This window comes from Archocentrus centrarchus, chromosome 11 (genome assembly GCF_007364275.1).
Source record: "Archocentrus centrarchus isolate MPI-CPG fArcCen1 chromosome 11, fArcCen1, whole genome shotgun sequence".
NCBI classification, from domain to species: Eukaryota; Metazoa; Chordata; class Actinopteri; order Cichliformes; family Cichlidae; genus Archocentrus; species Archocentrus centrarchus.
This window is the reverse complement of record NC_044356.1, coordinates 16,544,153-16,565,206: the sequence shown is the minus strand read 5'-3', so window position 1 is coordinate 16,565,206 and position 21,054 is coordinate 16,544,153. Positions and strand designations below refer to the sequence as shown.

The 21,054-nt window shown below is 39.6% G+C and overlaps 1 protein-coding gene across 1 annotated transcript in view; it reads left to right on the top strand.

The window, feature by feature from the left end:
* Positions 1 to 20,153, top strand: part of LOC115788122 (ras/Rap GTPase-activating protein SynGAP-like) — a 42,677-nt gene extending 22,524 nt beyond the window's left edge. Inside the window, exons 15-18 of the mRNA XM_030741041.1 lie at positions 7,406 to 7,924; positions 8,118 to 8,279; positions 10,620 to 10,831; positions 19,677 to 20,153. Coding sequence (XP_030596901.1) covers positions 7,406 to 7,924; positions 8,118 to 8,279; positions 10,620 to 10,831; positions 19,677 to 19,734 — 951 coding nt within the window. The 3' untranslated portion in view covers positions 19,735 to 20,153. The remainder of the gene's footprint in view (positions 1 to 7,405; positions 7,925 to 8,117; positions 8,280 to 10,619; positions 10,832 to 19,676) is intronic.
* Positions 20,154 to 21,054: the final 901 nt, after the last annotated feature.

The window sequence follows — 21,054 nt, the reverse complement described above, 5'->3', positions numbered from 1 at the left end:
ACCTCTATATTTATACAAAATTGTACAAACTCAGAGATGACATCTTTTTATGTCCAATCATTTCTCTTTCATGATAAAATATTTGACCAGCTGTTGTGTGCTTGAGACTGCCATTTATAGGATATTTTACATAGAGTTACATGAAAAAAGAACTACAAGGACTTTTGAAATGGAGTATAATGAGCTTATGAGGAACCTGCAATCTTTATTTTTGTGGATGTCGCACCCCATTGACATTTCCCATGTCCTACACTAAAGTAAATATATGGGCTTAAAATGTTGCTTGTCTTTTGTCGTCGTGATATAACTTACTGTCGCTAATTTAAGCTCTTGTTCATTAATCACTGAGACCTGAACTCTCCCTAAAATATTGTTTAGTGGACAAATAAGATAAAAACAATAGTTGTGTCTAATGATATTAAAATCCAGATACTTCTTCATGTTATGGAGGTTTAACTTTTTTGACTGTTTATTTATCCAGAACAGCATGGGTTTAGGCAGGCCACAAAGTCAAGGTCAGCCAACGATCCAGGCAGGAACTGATCCCAATACCAGCCTAAGCCTGAGCTGGTTGCTCAGCTGATACAGAGCAACCAGTTGTATCTGCAAGCCACTTTGCAATTCACCTGCACCTCAGCTCCTCCTTTTATGTTGTTTCTAACTTAATTAGTGTCTTATCTGTTGTCATCAGTGCCTGCACTGTTTTGCATGCATGTATTGCCCCTGCTCTCCCTGGATATGTCAAAATAGATTTATAGCATCAAATATTACTGCAGATGGAAATAACAATCTTATTTTTATTATAGTAGCTCTGACTGAGTCAGAGTTTTTTAAATTCAGTACAAAGTAAATTCAGGAAATTTAAAAACACTAAGAATTACCCCAATAACTAAAAATACTGTTTAAAATAAATATTTCCACATTAAAACAATTTGTGTCTTCACAGAATTTATAACTTTTATTCATAATTGTATATTTGATGCATTGGTACTGGCTATTGTAATACGGTACTGTGCAAAAGTCTTGAACTACCCCTTTTATTGGTATTGCTTACAAGGAGCCAGACTTGTATTTTTTTAATGGTCTTGAGCAATCCTTCTCCGGGCTTTCTGAAGGTCTTAAAGTTTTTTTCTTTTGACATTGGCTGCCTTTTCAGTCCAGCCCTTGTACCTGACTATTTTCAGAAGATTTTTTTTGTTTGTTAAGCCACTTAACACTGACCTATGAATCATTAAAGCATAAAAAGGGCACCTACCTAAAGGGATGAACCAGTGTTATATCTACACATAACAGACAACTTAGCAAAGAACCAATTTTAAATTGTATCTTTAGGCACTTTCTTACTGTTGCATAAACATATGTTCCTATTTATTCAATTGAATCTACAAAAAATGCCAAAGATAACACAGTTCAGCAGGCACAAAATTATATTTTTCACCAACAAGTTGATTCTCAAAGAGCTGTTGGCTAAAAATTTATATCTTTGCATGGTGTGCAATGTGTTTTGGAGGAAACTGGACAAGTGGCGGACAGAAGAAGAAGCAGGCCTAAAAAACTATCTACAGATAAACAGTATCTGAAAGGCACGTCCTTAAGAAATAAGAAAAAAATCCAACAAAGACCTGACACAGGGCCTGAGAAGTGCATCTGGCCCTTCAGTTGATCCATGTACTGTTCATTGAGGCCTCATCAGAAATGGTCTGAGTGGAAGGATGGCAGTCAAGAAACCATTCTTAAAGAAGAGAAACAGCAAGAAAAGGCTGGGGTATGCCAAAAATTACACTAGAACAAGGTCTTATGAAGTGATGAATCCAAATTTCAAAGTTTTTGGTTCGAATGGTCAGAACAGTGAGTGTCTACAGCCATCTGTCGAACATGGTGGAGGCTCTGTCGTGGTTTGGGGCTGCATTTCAGTGGGTGGTGTTGGAGATCTGTTAAAAATTCATGGAATTGTGAATGCAGAAAAGGACCCTGAGGTTTTGATCCACCATGTAATACAATCTGGAAGTGATCCAAACACACTTCCAGTGCAGTACTTGGATAGAAAAACACACAATGTCATTGGCCTCCCCAGAGTCTGAGTCTCAACATTATTGAAGCAGGGTTGGGATCATCTTGACAGAGAACAAAAGAAAATGCAGCCTACATCCAAAGAAGAGCTTTGTATGTCCTTTAAGAAGCCTGGAGAACTATTCTTGAAGACTACTTAAAGAAACACACATTTAGAGCAGGGGTCATCAACTGCATTTGAAAAAGGGATGGAATTTTTCTCAGCAGACAGTGTGAGGGCCAGAATCTCTCGTAAAGTAAAATAAAATTAATATTGCAGGCTAAGTAATGTATTATCATTTGATATATCAGTTTTCCTTTCAAATTCATAGTTTTAATGATGTGATGAGCAAGTCTTGCACTTATTCTCTGTTATGTTGACGGTTGTTATGGAAACTCCACAACTGTGTGCAGTTCTCATTATAGACATGAGCACGGGAAACAATAAAATGTTAAATGAAAGCAACAAGTTTATCTATGTACAATCTACTTTTCAGAAGGCGTTTTTGTCGTTGTTGTTTTTTAATGAATATGGGAACATTTGAAGAGTTCAGATGCAAAACCCTCCAAATCCACGAGCAGACCGTGGGAGAGACCCTCACAGCAAAGGAGATGGGAACCCCATGCAGGCTGGGCAATACGTTCGGCAGACAGAACCGATCCTTCTGCGGGTTCACCAATGGAAATTTAGTTACAAATTTTACCTCCTTTAGTTAAACAAGTTTGAAGCCGAACATTTTTTTCTACACAAAACAAGGCGTGACTCACCTTCAACTGTGTTTACAATCTGATCACCACCAACAAAAGCCGGCTCCTCGGTGCAGCACAGTGCTGAAAATACTTGAAGTCACATGGTCCGATCTTGTATTCTCATTGGTTTTAGGAACATGGAGGCTTTTACGGGCAATGGGAAGTGGCGTTTGGAGGCTTTTAATAATTTAGACTAGTCAGAGATGGGTATTTAACAGTTTATGATGCAACATGTTTGATTGGTGTACAGTACGTGTGGAGAGGATTCCGTAAATATCATTATCTAATTTTTGAAGGATGTGGCATTTAGTGGCTTTTGAACTCTTCATAGTTTTTCCTCCTCAGTAGGCTAGTCTTGATTTCAATAATATTTGGGGGGCTGGATGGACATCTCTGGTGGGCCGGATATGGTCCGTGGGCTGCCAGTTGATGTTCACTGATTTAGAGAGGGCAAACCTCCACGAAAGCTACTCACTCTCGGGGCAGTATTTACTTTAAAGGCATTAGTATTTTCTTTTCATTATGTAGGAGTAGGTAATGGATAGTAGGTACTGATTTGTAAAGAACTGGATATGAATAACGTGAGCTTATTATCTAATAATATACTACAGTATATTTCTAACTGACTAGGCAGCTCATTCTCTTTCTCTTGACAATACTTTCTTTTCTTAAAAGGAAGGCAGATATGAAATGTAAAAGTGAGAGGTCAAATGAAACATATTTGGATTCCATCCATCCATCCATCCATCCATCCATCCATCCATCCATCCATCCATCCATCCATCCATCCATCCATCCATCCATCCATCCATTCATTCTCTCTCTTCCACTTATTCAATTCACAGGGCTGGAGCCTATCCCAGCTGCCATAGGGCAAGAGGCAGGGTACACCCTGGGCAGGACACCAGTCTGTTTCAGGCCTGATTTAGACTTCTGCACTGAATCGTTGTAGAGCCTATGACATAACCTATGTAAGAGGCCGACGTCATTGCTGGCATTTATGCTTGTGCGAGGTGCGTTGCTTATTACCATGTTGTCGTGTCCCGGTGTTTTATATGCGGAGCCAGCCGATAGAAACTAATAAAATGCTGGGATTTTTTCCCTCGTGGGTCAAGCCAATCACAATCGTTGCGGGCTGTCAAGCCGATGTGTATTTACATTTTTTGGGAGGTGAGGTTATGGCGTAGGGTTCAGAGGGGTTTCCCTCTACCCAGAAAGAACCCACACAGACATGCAAACTCCACACAGAAGGGCCCTGGCCAGATTGTGGATTGGAACACAGGACCCTCTTGCTGTGAGGCAACAGTTCTAACCACTGCTCCACCATGCTGCAAACTATAATACAGTGATATATAGAATTCTCATATACCAGTATAATTTCTAAATGTTGCCAATACAAACAAAGGTAGTAGAATTTTAAGCATAGCTTTAAAGATTTTTTATGAAGTTTGACCTTGTTTGACCTTGAAGAAGAGGTCAAAGGTCCAAAGTAATGTGAAATATAGAATCCCCATAAATCATTCCCTATATCCCTGTATGCTGTCAATACAAACAATGGCAGTAACAAACATAGTTTTAAATAGCTTTATATAGCATTATTATTGTTTTGACCTTCAGATTAAGCTATTGACCTTGAACGAGAGGTCAGAGGTCAAATGTGGCATGATATTTTAAATCTTTATACGGTACTTTCGATATGTTGACAATACACACCACACTTTTAAGAATCATAGTTTCTAAGTTATAAGTCTTTTTGTCAGTTTTCAATCAATAAATCATTAAGTTGACCTTGAAGACCTCGGTGTATGTAAGCCAAATTTTAATGGATTGTTAACACGACCCCACTCTACAGCCCTATAAAGTTTTATCAGAATTCATCCAAAATTTTTCGAGCTGTCATGTTTATAGACACTCACGCATGCATGTAAACGCTACAGAAAACATAACCTCATTGGTGGAAGTAATTACAAGAAAGCTTGCCTAAGACAATTCAGGCTGCATTGAAGAATAAAGGTGGTCAAACCAAATGTTGACTTTCAAGTTTGTTAGTAATGTTCTGTTTCTGCCTCATGTATCCATGCATGTAAGTGCATGTTTCAATACGTGCTTCTACTATTTCCTATTTTAACTAGCCAAATATAAAGAAATGAGGGGTGACTCAAGACTTTTGCACAATATTTCATATTTTGAAAATCTTCTTAAATATTAGGAGTGGTGCATTTTTTTTTTTAATTCCCTAAATAAACAAGTAAATAAATATTCACATATTTTCAGAAGCTGGGCTTGTGAATGTTGTGATGAGGACAAGCCAAACTCTGTTAAAAAAGACCTGGATTGTTTTGGTTGGTTTTTTTTTTCCAATTCTCAGCCAAATTACCCAACATACTTAGAGCCTTGCCATTTATTCTTAGTGTGATTTTAACACCTCGACTGAGTCAGTGAATTCAGATTAGCTGTTGGAGTCCATTAGATCCTTCTTGTACTTTTGTTTTCACTGTGTTGAGACTGATTGTCAGATTGCATAATAAAGCTCAGATGTTATTTAAAAAATGGCCCTCTCTTATGCAGCACGATATGCAAATGTAACAGAAACCTAAGGGTACTTGTCATGCTAGAGACAACGCACTGGAGCAGAATCATTCACTTGCCTACTCTGCTGAACTTTGTAGAGCGCTTGACATCCATCACACTGCGTGCCCCCGATTCAGCAGAGCTGGATACTTGTGGTCGGTCAGTAGGGCAGGAAAAAGTCTTGAAATGCAGATACTATGTGTGTAGTTATTAATAACGTTGTAAGCTATTTCAGAATCTATACTGAAGACCTGAGTTGAAGCAATTAAGTTAAACTGTCATTTGTTTAATAAGAGTTGAGAGAGCTTCTTGTATTTTACAAAATATAATTTTAAATGAAACAGCTTGTAATGAACTTTATGGGCCTGTTGATCCATTACAGTGATAAGTTTACTATGACACGTCTGTGTAAAATGATAGCGTTTAATGACGGTGTCATGTAGTTGAGCTATTTCTGTCCTGATGCGTGGGCTTTAATGGAACAAACATCACAAGCTTCCTGAATATTAATGCAGATGGTGTAATCATGAATTCATTATCTTTCATTCTATCCATCCATCCACCTATTTATTCATACACATACATCTACCTGTTTATTCATATGTACAGGTATATGTCTGCTTTGTTTTCTTTTTTTAAAAAACTAAACAGCTATTCATGACCATCCACACTTCTCAAGTTAACTAGGGCAGTTGTGTTTATGTCTCCAGTGCCAAATTAAAACTTCGGGTTTCAGTAGTTATGTACACATCTTAAACTGAACTTTATGAGTTCAAATAATATGACAGATGTTATGGCAAGCGTTTGAATACTCCACTAGATGTACCCAATAAAAGGCCACTCATTAAGTATTTCTACATCTAACCTTTACACTGCCTTATTGTTGAAAGGGTGTCTTACTCCCATCCATAAAGGGCATACTCCACACCATGCCCAAGCACATTTGACCCCCCCATAGCTCAGTTTATTTGACTAATGTGACTAATGTCGTGCCCAGGCATGGTGAAGCAAATCCTTCTGTGACCGGCTTGAAAAGTTGGGCTCAGGTGCAGTTCAGCTGGATTCAGTATGCATGTAGTGTGATCCCTACTCCCACCTCAGCACGGATCTCTAATACTTCCTAAAAGAGAGCTGCTTCTGTAGAAAACAAAAAACATTGCTTTAAGTAGTTAACAAATATGTGAGATTACAGTGCTCCAATGTTTCTATAATTAATCACCAAAATGCATAAAATTGTGAAACTTATGCTCTGCAGGTGCACTTTTTCAGAAAGTGTGTGTTTATGCGAGGGCAGTGTGAGCACTTGCCTGAGGGGGAGTGCGGAGAATTGAGCTTGATCATGGCACAAGGCAGCTGCACCTAGAATGAGTATGCCCTAACTCTATTCATTTTTCTACGTACCCATGTTTGAATTTTTGGGGGGATTATAGCATCACATAACCTGGTTGGAACTTTTTTTTGTTTTGTTTTAAGAATAACATTCACACTAATGGAAATACTTGTGGCATCACACAAAACGCCCGCTCACTAGCAGCACATGCAGTGCACTGGACAATTAACTTCTCTGTTTGCAGATCACACTTTACTCTTTAATAAGATGAGATAAGATAAGAAATCTCTTTATTAGTCCCACGACGGGGAAATTCAGTGTAGCAGCGGCAAAGGTATTGTAAAGAGCACAAACAGTAACTAGGATACAATAAAATAAAAGTACAAGAAATTAAAATATAAAAAAGTGTAAGAGGTAAAGTAGAAAGTAGAATGAATAAATAAATGCCGAACCTATTTGAAATGAGGTATATTTTACAGTGCTAGTACTAGTAGTGGTTAATAAAGTAGATCACTTCTATTTCTGGGAACAGTGCTGGTTAAAAAGTCTGACTGCTGCAGGGAGAAAAGACAGAGTGCAAAGGTCAAAGACAGGTTGATGTCCAATTGGCTGTTTTTGATATTTGTGTTTTCACATGCACCTCTGTTGGGTAAGTCAGAAAAGTATATTATTAATCATTTGCCTTTATTTCTTCTTTTCTTGTAGGAGTCCCTTCAGCAGCAGCACCTGATGGGAGTCACATCTCAGACACCCACAGGCACAGGGACGCCCGCCTCTTTGGCCACGCCTCCAACTACAGTCCACCCTGTCCGCCAGACATCCATCGCCGCGCAGCACCTCAAGTCCCAGCGGTCCATTAACACCCCAGCCACTGCCACGCCTCCAAAGGTTCGTCCACAGAGCAGAAACCTCCTCCTCAACTCCTCTGACACAAACCTAAGCGGCAGTCAGCCAAAGTCACGGCAGGCTCAGCAGCAGCAGCCGCAACAGCAGCAGCAGGTGCAGCAGCAAATGCCGCAGACGCAACAGGATGGGCAGCTGTCGGTGACAGACAGTCCAGCTCCTGGGCTCCCGTACCAGACGAGCTCCGCCAAAGAGAACCAAGTCCCGCCAGCAGCTGCAGAGGAGGCAACAGACACGCCCACAAAAAGCACCAAGAAGTCTCAGCAGTCACAGCTGCAGCCACCACAGCAGCATCTGCTCAAGCCAGTTGTCAATAAGCAGGCAAGTGTAGAAACTTATTTTCCAAAGTGTCATTTGCAACATCAGTGATAAAAGTAAAACCTGTGTCCATTTAAAAAAAACGAATCACATTCTTAAGTGGCTCATTTAATACAGAATTTCCTCAATAAAGATTGTAAATATTTTGAATGTCATGAAAGAAAATCCTGTTAATAAGGCAAAACTCTTTTTTCAGGGTTCTCAATCCACTCTGAACACTCCGTCCATGAACGAGCGGACGGTTGCCTGGGTGTCCAACATGCCACATCTGTCTGCTGACATCGAGAGCCTGCGGCCGGACCGTGAGGGCCAGCTGAAAGAGTACTCAAAGAGTATGGATGAGTCACGACTGGAAAGGGTTAGCACTTTTTCCCCCCCCCTGCACCTCTTCAAAAAAAAATATGCATAACTCACATGTTCTGATGAGATTACTAGAAACTGAAAATGTGAAACTGTGGTCATCATAGTTTTCTGTGAAGTGTTGGGTTTTTGTTAATGTTCTCCTAATAGCTGATTTCCATTTAGTAAATTAAGAAAATTGAAGGTGATGTACAATTTAATAAGGATAGATTGATAGGGTTTGATCACAGTTTTTTTTTCACATTTTATAAAATATAATACTTGTTGTGTGTGTGGCTTATAGGAAAAATAAAACAGCTTAGTTTTAAGGTTGTTTGGATAATGATGGCAGACTCGCACTGTTTCCGGATTTCTGTGTCCTGAAAACAGTGTTTTGGCCTTGCATGCATATCAAATAAAATACTGGTCATTGTGTTCTCGGTAGAAGAAAAGAACAATCACACTCATACACACTCTGTAGTAAATTGCTTATTTATATTTCAGTTATCATCCATTTTACACATTTTAAGATTGTATAGTAGTCTTTATAAACAAATGGCTCGTACAAGACCCCATGGTTTTAGCTGGTTCTGCCATACAAGTTTCTATGACATCTTCCATAAAAGGCAAAACCATACCTGATGAACATTTATGTGAAAAAGAACGTTTTCACAGGACTCTATGCAGTCATGTGAAACACTAATTATACTTAATGATTCAGTAGTTTGTAGAACCACCTTAAGCAGTAATAAGTTGAAGTAATCATTTTGACCTTGTCAGTCTGTCACATCGTTGTGGAGGAATTTTGGCCCACTCTTCTTTACCACATTGCTTCAGTTCATTGAAGTTGATGCTGCCTGATTCATTTCTTTTTCAGCCACTTTTGTTGTAGATTTGCTGATGTGCTTGGGATCATTGTCCTGCTGCATGGCCCAGTTTGGGCAGAGCTTTAGCTGTCAGACAGATGGCCTCAGATTTGACTCTAGAATACTCTGGTATACAGAGGAGTTCATGGTGGACTCAGTGACTGCAAGGTGCCCAGGTCCTATGACTGCAAAGCAAGCCCACATCATTACCCGTCCAACACCATGCTTGAGAGTTGGTATGAGGTGTTTGTGCTGCTATTCTGTGTTTGGGTTTTGCGAAATATGGTTCTGTGCATTATGACAAAACATCTCCACTTTGGTCTTGTTTGTCCAACGGCCAATGTTGCAGAAGTCTTGTGGTTTATTCTTGGTTTGAGAAAAAAGGCAACCCTTCCAAACAAGCCATACTTATTCAGTCTTCTTCTAACTGTACTGTCATGAACTTTGTTTTAACATGCTAACATTTAACATGCTAACTGAGGCCTTTAGAGTCTGAGATTTGCCCTTCAATGTCATATCCTTATGCAGCAGTGCATCTCCTTGAACACTGCTGTTCACTTGTACTTGCGCATCTGTGATTTACACTGGATCTCCTCCACTGTGCCAGATCAGGACACTTTAACTTAAATTTAATTTAGTGGAAAAAGTTGCATGGCTTCAAAATGCACATAAAGGGTGGTGATGAGTGAATATTGTATTGATGTGGTTTAAAAAAAAGAAAAACTCCTGACTTTTTAAAAAATTGCTGTGAGTAGGAGGACTGTGTATGCTGTCACCTGTCACAGCTGAGACAGTCGACACCAAATGTTCTCCCTCAGACACTGAGGGAGATGTTTAGAGCTTAATGGGTTGCACTTTAGGAGTTAGATTGACTGGCGTGGGGGGACAAATTCAGGGTATACAACACAGTGAATATCCAAAGAGAGAAAAAAAGCCTCCTCACATGATGTTGAGGTCTCATTCATCTCTTTGCAGATCAGTTGGATCAGGTTGAGTCATAATTTGATGTTTGCTCTGTGCGCAAGTTTGTGAAATCACACATATGCACAAGTTATCCGAACAGGACTTCTAGGGACCAATCTAAGAAAAGTAGCCGAGAGGTGCACAAGGAGATGACCTTAAAGGGAAGAATATAAAAATAGTATAATTTTTGCTTTTTATACATATGCATGCTTTTCATGCCCTTGGATTGGAGCTTTAACACAATTATGCAGGGGTAGTGGCAGAAAGCATTTTGTATAATGAATAACTCCCACACTTGTGCTTATTTTAGAAACAATGCAGTGCTTAAGAGATTGAAACTGGTAGTTGCACACATTAAAGCCCAACACTACTCCACTTCACATTTATCCCACTTGTTACTTAGCATAAAAGAGAATTGTACAACAGAGTGTTGTCTCCATGGATAAAATCACTCATCATTCAGGAGTTTTTTTTTTTTGAATACCAGTAATGACATGACTGAAGTGACATTATTTCATTCATTCTTTTAGGTAAGAGAATACGAAGAAGAAATTCACTCGTTAAAAGAGCGGCTGAAGATGTCTCATCGCAAACTTGAAGAATATGAGCAGCGACTTCTGTCGCAGGAACAACAGACAAACAAGATCCTGCAGCAGTATCAGAACCGCCTGGAAGACAGCGAGCGGCGCCTGAAGCAGCAGCAAATGGAGAAGGACTCTCAAATCAAAGGCATCATCAACAGGTGATTAGTGTGCCGTTCAAACTTAGGCTGGCAGACATGAGGCCATGCCAGTTACTTCATCTCTTTAATGAGATTCATCATACAGATTCTTTCTACTTTTTTTTTTTTTCTTCAGATGACTCACAAGTTGCTACTAAGTGTATCAGATAAGAAAAGTTTAAGTTAGCACTACCTTTTAAAGTAGTCCCTGATATCATGATGAAATATCTGACTAAAGTAGAGTGCAATGAAACACACTGTTACACTCAACACTCATGTGACCTGGTCAGATAAAGACTTCTGCCATTAACAGTCTTCATTTTTGTTGAAAAGCACTGTAAGCTATAGACCGAAGCTCTAAAAGGTGGTTAAAAGATGGTCACCAGCCTCTCTAAAAATTGCCTTGAGCTATTCTGAGACTCAGAATAACACCTCTCTGCTCAGTGAAGAAAGAAGCATTAAATGTCGTTCAAAACTAAACTCTAAGACCTTTACAAAATATGACTAAACTGTAATCACTGAAATGCAGCTTGCATCATACCGCATGTGTCAGATTTTAAATCAAATAATTCACCATTTTGGAAAATGTTACTGTTAGGATTAGTTTAATGTAAAAATCTAAAATGGTTACATTTGTGCATACAGTTTAACCTTAAATTCACAATACAAATACTGTTTTTAGATTTCTGGTTTTTAGGGTTTTTTTTTTTTTTGTAGATTGGGTACATTTTACTTAGCATTTAACTTTCAACTTTTGAAAAGTCTATGCTAAGCTAAATGCCTTCTGCTTTAACTCTGTGTGTAAAAGTACCCTGCGGAATTTTATTGTAAATTCATCTTATGGTCACCTTTGTGTTTTTTATCCATCTGTTTTATGCACTTTACACAGTACATATAGTATACACTGTACTGTGCAAAAGTCTTAAGTTACCCTTCATTTCTTCATATTTCGCTAGGAAAATGGGAAATAAATACAGTGATTTATTGAAACCTGTGCAAACACTCATGGAAATATAATATTTAAGGCAAAAACAGAGTTTGTTCAATTCTAATTAGCTTTAAAGTCAATATCTGCTATGATTGCCTTTATTTTTCAACACAAGATGTCTCATCCTGAAATATCTTAGCTAAGCTTTCTTATCATTTCATTAAGGCTTCTTGAAGGACATTCAAAGCCCTTCTTTGGATGCTTTTATTCCATTCTCTGTAAAGCTGGCCCCACACTGCTTCAATAATGTTGAGGTCTGGGCTTTGGGAGGCCAATATATGACTGATAGTGTTCCATTGTGTATTTTTCTATCAAGTTATGTGTTTACTGCATTGGCAGTGTGTTTGGGCTCATTAGCAATTATTCAACATGACAGTCAGATCCTTTTCAGATGGTATTGCATGGTGGATAAAAATCTGGTGGTAGTTTTCTACATTCATAATTCCATGAATTCTGACAAGATCTCCAACACCACCGGCTGAAATGCAGCACCGAATTATGATGGAGCCTCCACCATGTTTTACAGATGGCTGTAGACACTCACTGTTGTACCTTTCTCCTGACTTCCTCCATATATTGATGATTTGATTCTCGAATTCATCACTGCATAAGACCTGTTGCCACTGATTTTCAGAACAGTTGCTGTGTAATTTGGCATACCTCAGCCTTTTTCTCCCTGTTTCCCTTCCTTAAGAATGGCTTTTTGACAGCCACCTTTTCACTGACCCCATTGACCCCATCTAATGAGGCTTCAGTGAATAGTAGATGGATAACTCAAGGGCCAGATACATCTCTCAGGGACTGTGTCAGGTCTTTGCTGAATGATTTGTTCATATTTTTTAAGGACATGCCTTTCAGATGCTGTTCATCTGCTATTGATATTTTTTTTAGGCCTGCTACTTCTTTTGTCAAGAAGATATGCCAATTTTTCAGCTAGTCTTTTTGTAGTTTCAACTAAAGAAATGGGAAAGAAATTATGTGTTTTTGCCATAGGCTGCTAGTAATAAAGTACTTCAAGAAACCAGTTAAAATTGGTTCTTTGCCAAGTTCTCTGTTATGTGTAGACACAACATTGGTTCATCCCTTGATTTTTTAATTTTTTTTTTTTAATGCTTGAATGGTGCTTGAATAAAAACCACTTTAAAAAAATGACAAGAAAGTCTAGCTCCTTGGAAGGCGAATATAAAGAAATGATGGGTGACTCAAGACCTTTGCACAGTACTGTATACTCATAAGTATTCTTCTTCTGGCTGCTCCCTTTAGGGGGTTGCCACAGTGGATCATCTGCCTCCATCTCACTCTCTCCCTAGCATCCTCTGCACGTCCTTCACTATATCCATGAAACTTCTCTGAGGTCTTTCTCTTTTCCTTCTGCCTGACAGCTCCATATTCAACATCCTTTATCCAATATATCCACTATCCCTCCTCTGCACATGTCCAAACCATCTCATCCTTGCCTCTCTAACTTTGTCTCCAGACCACTCACCTTGCGCTGTTCCTCTGATGTACTCATTTCTGATCTTGTCCATTCTGGTCACTCCCTATGAAAATCTTAGCATCTTCAGCTCTGCCACCTCCAGCTCGGCCTCCTGTCTTTTTGTCAGTGCCACCGTCTCCAAACCATACATCACAGCAGGTCTCACTATCTTGTAAACCTTTTCTTTCACTCTTGCTGATATCCTTCTGTCACAAATCACCCTTGACACTCATCTCCACCCACTCCACCCTGCCTGCACTCTCTTCTTCACCTCTCTTTTGCACAGTACACTGCTTTGGATGGTTGACCCCAGATATTTAAACTCATCTACTTTCACTACCTCTACTCCTTGCAGCTTAACTGTTGCTCCTGTCTCCCTCTCATTCACACACACGTATTCTGTCTTGCTTCTACTGACTTTCATTCCTCGTCTCTCCTGTGCATACCTCCACCTTTCCAGACTCTCTTCCATGTGCTCCCTACTCTCACTACAGATCACAGTGTTGTCTGCAAACATCATAGTCCACGGGGACTGCTGCCTGACTTCATCTGTCAGCCTGTCCATCACTATTGTGAAGAAGAAGGGGCTCAGAGCAGATGCCTGATGCAATCCCACCCACATCTCAAACCCATCTGTCACTCCTACCACACACCGCTCCACTGTCTCACTGTCCCGCTGTCCTCATACATGTCCTGCAACACCCTTACATACTTCTCTGCAGCACCACAGTTCCTCTCTTGGCACCCTATCATATGCTTTCTCTAGATCCACAAAGACACAGTGCAACTCCTTCTCACCTTTTCAGTACTTCTCTATCAGCACTCTCAAAGCAAACATCACATCTGCAGTGCTCTCTTTGGCATGAAGCCATACTGCTGCTCGCTGATCTTCACCTCGCTTCTTAACCTAGCTTCAACTCTTTCTCATAGCTTCAGGGTATGGCTCATCAACTATCCCTCTGCAGAGGAAAAAAATCTGTGGTGGGGACAGTATCACAGCAGCCCCAGTACCAGTACATTTCTTCTCCATTCCTCCATTTCTCACTCTCTAAACAGTTAAACAGCCTGGTCAGTAAGTCTACTGCCCTCTCTCCCAGACATCTCCATACCCCCATTTCCACTCTTCATCCTCTTCATAGCTGCCCTCACTTCCTCTTTACTAATGCTCTGCACTTTCTGATTCACTAACTGTCCATCTGTCTTCATCACACTCTCTCATTATCAACATTCATCAGCTCCTTAGAGTACATCCATCTTCTCAACATTCTCTCATCACTTGTTAGAACATTTCCATTTTTGTCGTTAACCACCTTAACCTGCTGCACATCCTTTCCAGCTCAATCTCTGTACTGAGCCAATTGATTAAAATCCTTTTCCCCTTCCTTTGTGCCCAGCCTCAGGTACAACTCATTTTCCTTTCTCTTTCCCAACTCTCTCTTTACCATACGCCTAGCCTCCCAGTACTCCTGTCTGCTTTCTCCCTACCTCCACTTTTTCTTTGCTAACCTATTCATTTGAATAATTTTCTGCACTTCCTCATTCCACCACCAAGTCTCTGTGTCCTCTTTCCTCTGTGCAGAGGACACATCATATACCTGTTTGGCAGTTTCCCACAGCACTACACCTGTACTTCCCCAGCCATCTGGTAACTCTTTCCTACCACCCAGAGCCTGTCTCAACTCCTTCCTGAACTCTGTGCAACATTCTTCCTTCTTCAGCCTCCACCATTTAATCCTTGCCTCTGCCTTCACTCGCTTCCTCTTCTTGATTTCCAAAGTCATCCAACAGACTACCATTCAGTGCTCCCCTGACACCACCCTGCAGTCTCATATCTCATTCAGATTGTACCTTCTGGGTAAGACGCAGTCCACCTGTGCGTACCTTCCTTCACTCTTACACATATATGTTGTATATTCACAAGTGTATGAGGCTGAAATTTTGGAAGCACTGACTGAAACGAAATGCATTAAAGAACGAAGGAAACAGATTTAGAAAATGAAAAATGATATGTGTGCCACCAGAGCAGCAGACTAAAACATCACATCTGTGCAAGTGGTTAGACTTTAATGGCCTGTTCCCACTAAATGTGTCATTCATCACAAAAATTGCAGGAAGATTAAAAACTAATGCAGCCAGTGAGACAGTTCATATTGGCTGTGGATAACCCTTAATCAGACCACAGCTTGTAGCTAGTCCACCAATTAGCAGCTGGCCTTCTTTGATAAGTCCAAAGAAGGAAATAAAGAATACTGTTCTTTAAAACAAAAAAAATGGACAGGTGTGCTGTTTCCACTACTGGACACATCCAGCCCACTTGCCAATATCAGCACCTAAGCTGCCATTGGATAATATTTACAGTATGTACTGGGTATTGTAGTTGATTAAACTAAACAGTTGAGCGTTAGTGCCATGATGTTAGATGCCACATTATTTTGTGGGAACAGGCTAATGAAAGACAATCAGAAGTTAAATTTTTTCCACTTTTCTTTTCTACATAGTTTTCCACCATTTGAGATTCGACTCATATACAGTACCAGTCAAAACTTTTGACTGGTACTTTATACAATATTGTTGCAACTTCTTTTTCTGCATTGGTTAAATGGCATCAGGCTTTTGTTTCCACAGGGTGCCTTTTTGCTTGCAGAGTAGAGCAGAGGGCTAGAGATATTCTCAAATTTTCAAACAGAAAGCAAATTATGCATAATTCCCAAATGTCAAACATTAAATATAATTAATGCCATAAACTTCACACCCATTAAACTAGAATAACAATATAAAACACCTCTCCTGTGGTTACGTGTCGAGTTCACCTGTTTGATTTTACTTTAGTAAGCTATAAAAAGACAAAAGATACCAGGCCAGAATAAAGAAGACAATAGCTTGGGAGAAATACTACTTGGAATGAAGTTGGATTTATACCTAATAAGATGCTGGTGTACCACATTAAATTCCTTTCTGAAAGCCAAAATTGATAGAATACACAAAGCACACAAGCCATCTCATTTGGTTGAAACCATTTAAAATCATGGGTACCCACTTAACTATCCTGAACACACTCATTTCACAAATTCTCCACAGCTGAATGTGAGCTTCCTCAGCCGCTGAATCAGAGCTTCAGGAGCCTCAGGAGGCTCTGATTCAGTTTCAGGCAGCTCTGAGGATACCTGAATGTGCCCACAAACATGTCAAGACCTTAATATCATCATATGGCCGCATAATCCTACAGTAAAATTGAAGAACACCGGCTTTATTATTCTATTTTTGTCAACCGGTATGTTTGTTTCTATTTCCCTGTTGTCAGACTCATGGCTGTGGAAGATGAGCTGAGAGGGGGTGCCATTCCTGATATTAAGCCTCGAATCCTCACAGACCAGGTTTGTGCCTGTGTCTACCTCTTTTATCATCCCTATTCGCTAATCCAGTCATGTCCTAAAACACTTTGCTTCATTCTTGCATCATATCCAAAGCATTTGCCGCAAAGCCAGTGCAGAGGAAAAGTTTGCAGCTGTCATACACACCGCCTAGCCCCATCTTTCAAAATTACACATGTCACATCTGAGATAACATTTTACCATATAATGCACACGCTTGAGGGGCGAATGAATGAAAACAGCGCTGATTCTCAAATTCAAGACCTGGGTTTATGTACTGAGTGTGCCTAGTGTGTCTCTGTGAAGGAATAGCAAGTCTTTAACACACAAACTGAATGTTATTTATCACAAAAACACATTCATCATTAGAAAAACCTTGACTGTGACTCACCAGCAGCGTCACAGTAATCCTTCAGGGCTTGGTTTCATGAATGCACCATGTGGGCTGAATTGTGACGCAGGTGAAGAGGCTGTGCGCGCTGCTGTCCTTATAAATATACCGTCACCTTCTTTGAAGCTCTCAGTGTCAGGAGCAAATAGTAAAAATAGCCTCTTGAAAAAACAAGACTACACATAGAAATCTTCAATGGGCCTGCTGTGAAGTTGTAAATGTTTTTACACCAGACTTCTTAAACAAATTTGAGTGAGTGATGAGGATAAACAGCCAAACTCTGCGACCAAATTTAGACCCTAGTAAAACAGTTTCATTTGTGCTTAGCCCTAAGTAGGATTAGTCTTTTAGCTCAGAGTGCTGTCATGAGGTAAACACTCACTGAAAAAGAATAAATGTGTTGAGAAATGTTATTCCTTCAAATTGGGAGAGTTGTGTTAATTACGATGCGCCTCCTCAAGACTGAAGCTGAAATTTAAAGAAATGGTTTAAGACATGTTTGTCTGCCTTCTTCACAAGAATTATGTGGAAAATATTTATTCTCTCTAGCAGATTTGAAGCTACTGCTAGCAAATGTTAGCTTAGCTTAGCACCAAGACTGGAAACTGGGGGAAAAACAGCTACTCTGGCTCTGTCCAAAGGTGTTGTTCCTGGACCTCTGTAGTTTAATCATGTATATATTATCAGCAGATTTCCCAGACATGTAATAAACTAATCTCAGAGTTAAACAAAATATCAATGAAGCTGTGCCTATATCCTTGTGTTTTACTCTAGACTAAAACTGAAGATTGGGTTATGTGCTGGTCCACTTCTCAGAGCAGTAACTTACTGCTTTCACTACAAACCATTCTGTTGACTACAGTACTGTGCAAAAGTCTTGAGCCACCTTTCACTTCTTTACATTTTGTTTACAATGTGTTGCAAAAATATACAATTTGTACCCATTTCTTCAGCTAAATCTACAAAAAAATGTGCCAAAGATAACATAGTTTGCCAGGTATAAAATTGTAATTTTCCACCAACAAGGTGATTCCCAAAGAGCTATTAGCTGAAAACATGGTATTATGTGCAGTACTTCTTTAAAAATTTTCAAGAAACTGGACAAGTGGAGGATGAAAGAAGAAGTGTGAGGCCTACAAAAATATCTGCAGCAGATGAACAGTAGATGAAAGAGGAAAAAATCCAGCAAAGCCCTGACACAGGACCTAAACAATGCATCTGGCCCTTCAGTTGATCTATCTACTGTTTACTGAAGCCTCATCAGAAATGGTTTCAGTGGAAGTATGGCTGTCAATAAAGCCATTCTTAAAGAAGAGAAACAGGGAGAATTACACAAGAACTGGACTGAAAATCTGTGGCAGCAAGTCTTATGGAGTGATGAATCCAAATTTCAAAGTTTTGGCTTAAATCGTACAACAGTGAGTTTCTACTGCCATCTGTAAAACACGGTGGAGGCTCTGTCATGGTTTGGGGCTGCATTTCAGCTGGTGGTGTTGGGGATCTTGCTAAAATTGATGGAATTATGAACACAGAAAAGTACCACCAGATTTTGCTTGACTAGGCAATACCATCTGGAAAACATCTGATTGGCAACGGTATCATTTTTTCAGCATGGCAATGATCCCAAACACACTGCCATGCAGTAAAAGCATACATGAATAGAAAAACACACAATGGAACACTATCAGTCATAGATTGGAGCCTGATCATCTTGACAGATAATGGAATAAAAGGCAGCCAACATTCAAAGAAGAGCTTTGAATGTCCCTCAAGAAACCTAGCGATCTACTCCTGAAGTCTCCTTAAAGAAATTACAAGATAACTGCCTAAGAGAGTTCAGGCTGTGTTGAAGAATAAAGATGGTCAGACCAAATACTGACTTTCAAGCTCATTAGAATTGTATAAACTCTGTTTTTGCTTTGTACACTGTATTTCCATGTGTTTGCACCTTTTTTGTAGTTTCCTAGCAAAATACAAAGAAAAGATGGCTTGCTCAAGACTTTTGCACCTGGATGTAACTGTACCTGGATGTAACTGCCCACTGGGAAGGTCAACCTATGAACTATATATTTTGGAAGCCTTTTTCTTCCTATTTGCATTTGCATCACTAACAGAAGCCTCAAGTCTGTAATAACCTGTCAGCAGCTGACGCTATAATGTCACCTCTTGTTATAGCAGATGGCCAATAGCAAATTGAGGGGAATTGCTAACCAGCATTTTATATTTTGCTTTGGCAACTCAGGATTGGTGAATTTCTCCATGTTTTGTTTGTTAATAGCTATTTTTTTAACTTCCTCTTATGCTTTAAAAGTGCGTACTTCAAAGATGGAGTTCTAAGAGCAATTAAAAAAGTGGTCACTAACTATGACCATTCCTAGAACTATGAAAAAGTTCCTGCAGTCTGAAAGCACCTACTGTCTACCAGCTAACAGATTTGGACAGAACCAGGCTAACTGTTTACAGTCTTTGTGCTAAACAAAGCTAACCAACTGCTCGAGCTTCTTATTTGCTATTCAGACATGAGAGGTATCAGTTTTTTCATCCAACTCTCAGCAGGAAAGCAATTAATCCTATTTTCCACCCTCATGAAGATGTAATAGGAGAGAAGTAGTAATTTCACCTGTTTTCTCTCCCTTCAGTCTATCAGCCAGGGATATGGATCCTGACTGCCAGTTCCAAAGTGACCAGAGTTCATGATGGTCACTTCAGTGTAAGAAGACTGACTCAGACCCTTCCCCCATCAAGACAAAGCTCTGCAGTGGATCCAGCAGGACTACTGGAGGCGTCATCTCACATTCTTAAATAAATACTGACAAAAAAAAAAATCTTGCACATATTCAAACTTAGCCTGTACCAGAACTTGACAATCAGCTTAGCATGAGGACCAATGTGGGAAGTGAATCTTCTTATGAGCCAGTGCCACAACAATGGCAATACTGTACCTAATGAGTTTCTTTATTTAATTGGAAAAAGTAAGAAGAGGTGTGCAAAACTCTGGGGGACAAAGATGTATTCATGGTGTTCCCTCCTACGAGCAACACGGTTGCTTCTCACTAAGGTGGCTGCAGACAAAAATGTAAAATAGGCTTTTTATAAGCACAATATCTCTTCATGGTGACGCCTGTGACAAGAAACAAGCATCGAATCATTTGCCAACTGTTATCCTCAGATGCGGGGCCTAAGCAAAGACATATTTTACTATTTGGCTCTGGTGAAATCATATAGTAACATATTGTCATTGCAAAGGTATTTTCACCCCCCCCCCCCACCCGCCCTCCCCCCAAAACAAGGTGGTTATTATGATTTTTGCAACTTTTATAGTACAGCCATCCCATCTGAAAAGATACCAAACAAGTCCTACAGTCACCTTAAAACTGTTTAAGTACAATCTGGACCTTCTTGTTGGTTTACTTTTTCAGTAAAGCCTTGAGTTTCAGTGTATAGAAAAATGATTTCTTAAAGCTACTAAATCTTTGTAATAATGTAATAATACTTTACAAAACTAACCTTAAATTAAAACATGTTTTGTTCACTTTATAGTATTATTAACAGTAATAATTATGATAAACTAGAGTAAATCTAACATTTCAAAACAGTGCTACAAAGTGTTACAAAGAAAGCTTATGGGAAAATGTAAACATTGTGTTTAAAGGGGTACTCCACCAACTTTAGTCAGTATGAGAGTTAGCCTTGTAAACAGTGTTGTGTTTATGTCTTGGTGTATCAGGAGCTTTGGCTGATCAGAGAAAATGATCCTGTCTGTGATGCCATCTGTGCTTGAACCATAGCCCTGTGCCAATGAAGCAAGTTCAACATACCCAGGATATCTTTCCATAATCTGGCTTCATCACTCTAATATTTGCAATCAAGCTAATCGGTCACACCAAGGTGGTTATCATCTTGATAAGTTAACCCAGACTGGTTTTACAAAGAAAGGTAAAACTATTATATTAGAAAAATATGAAGAGGTTACACAGACACATGCACACACATGCGCACACACACACACACGCACGC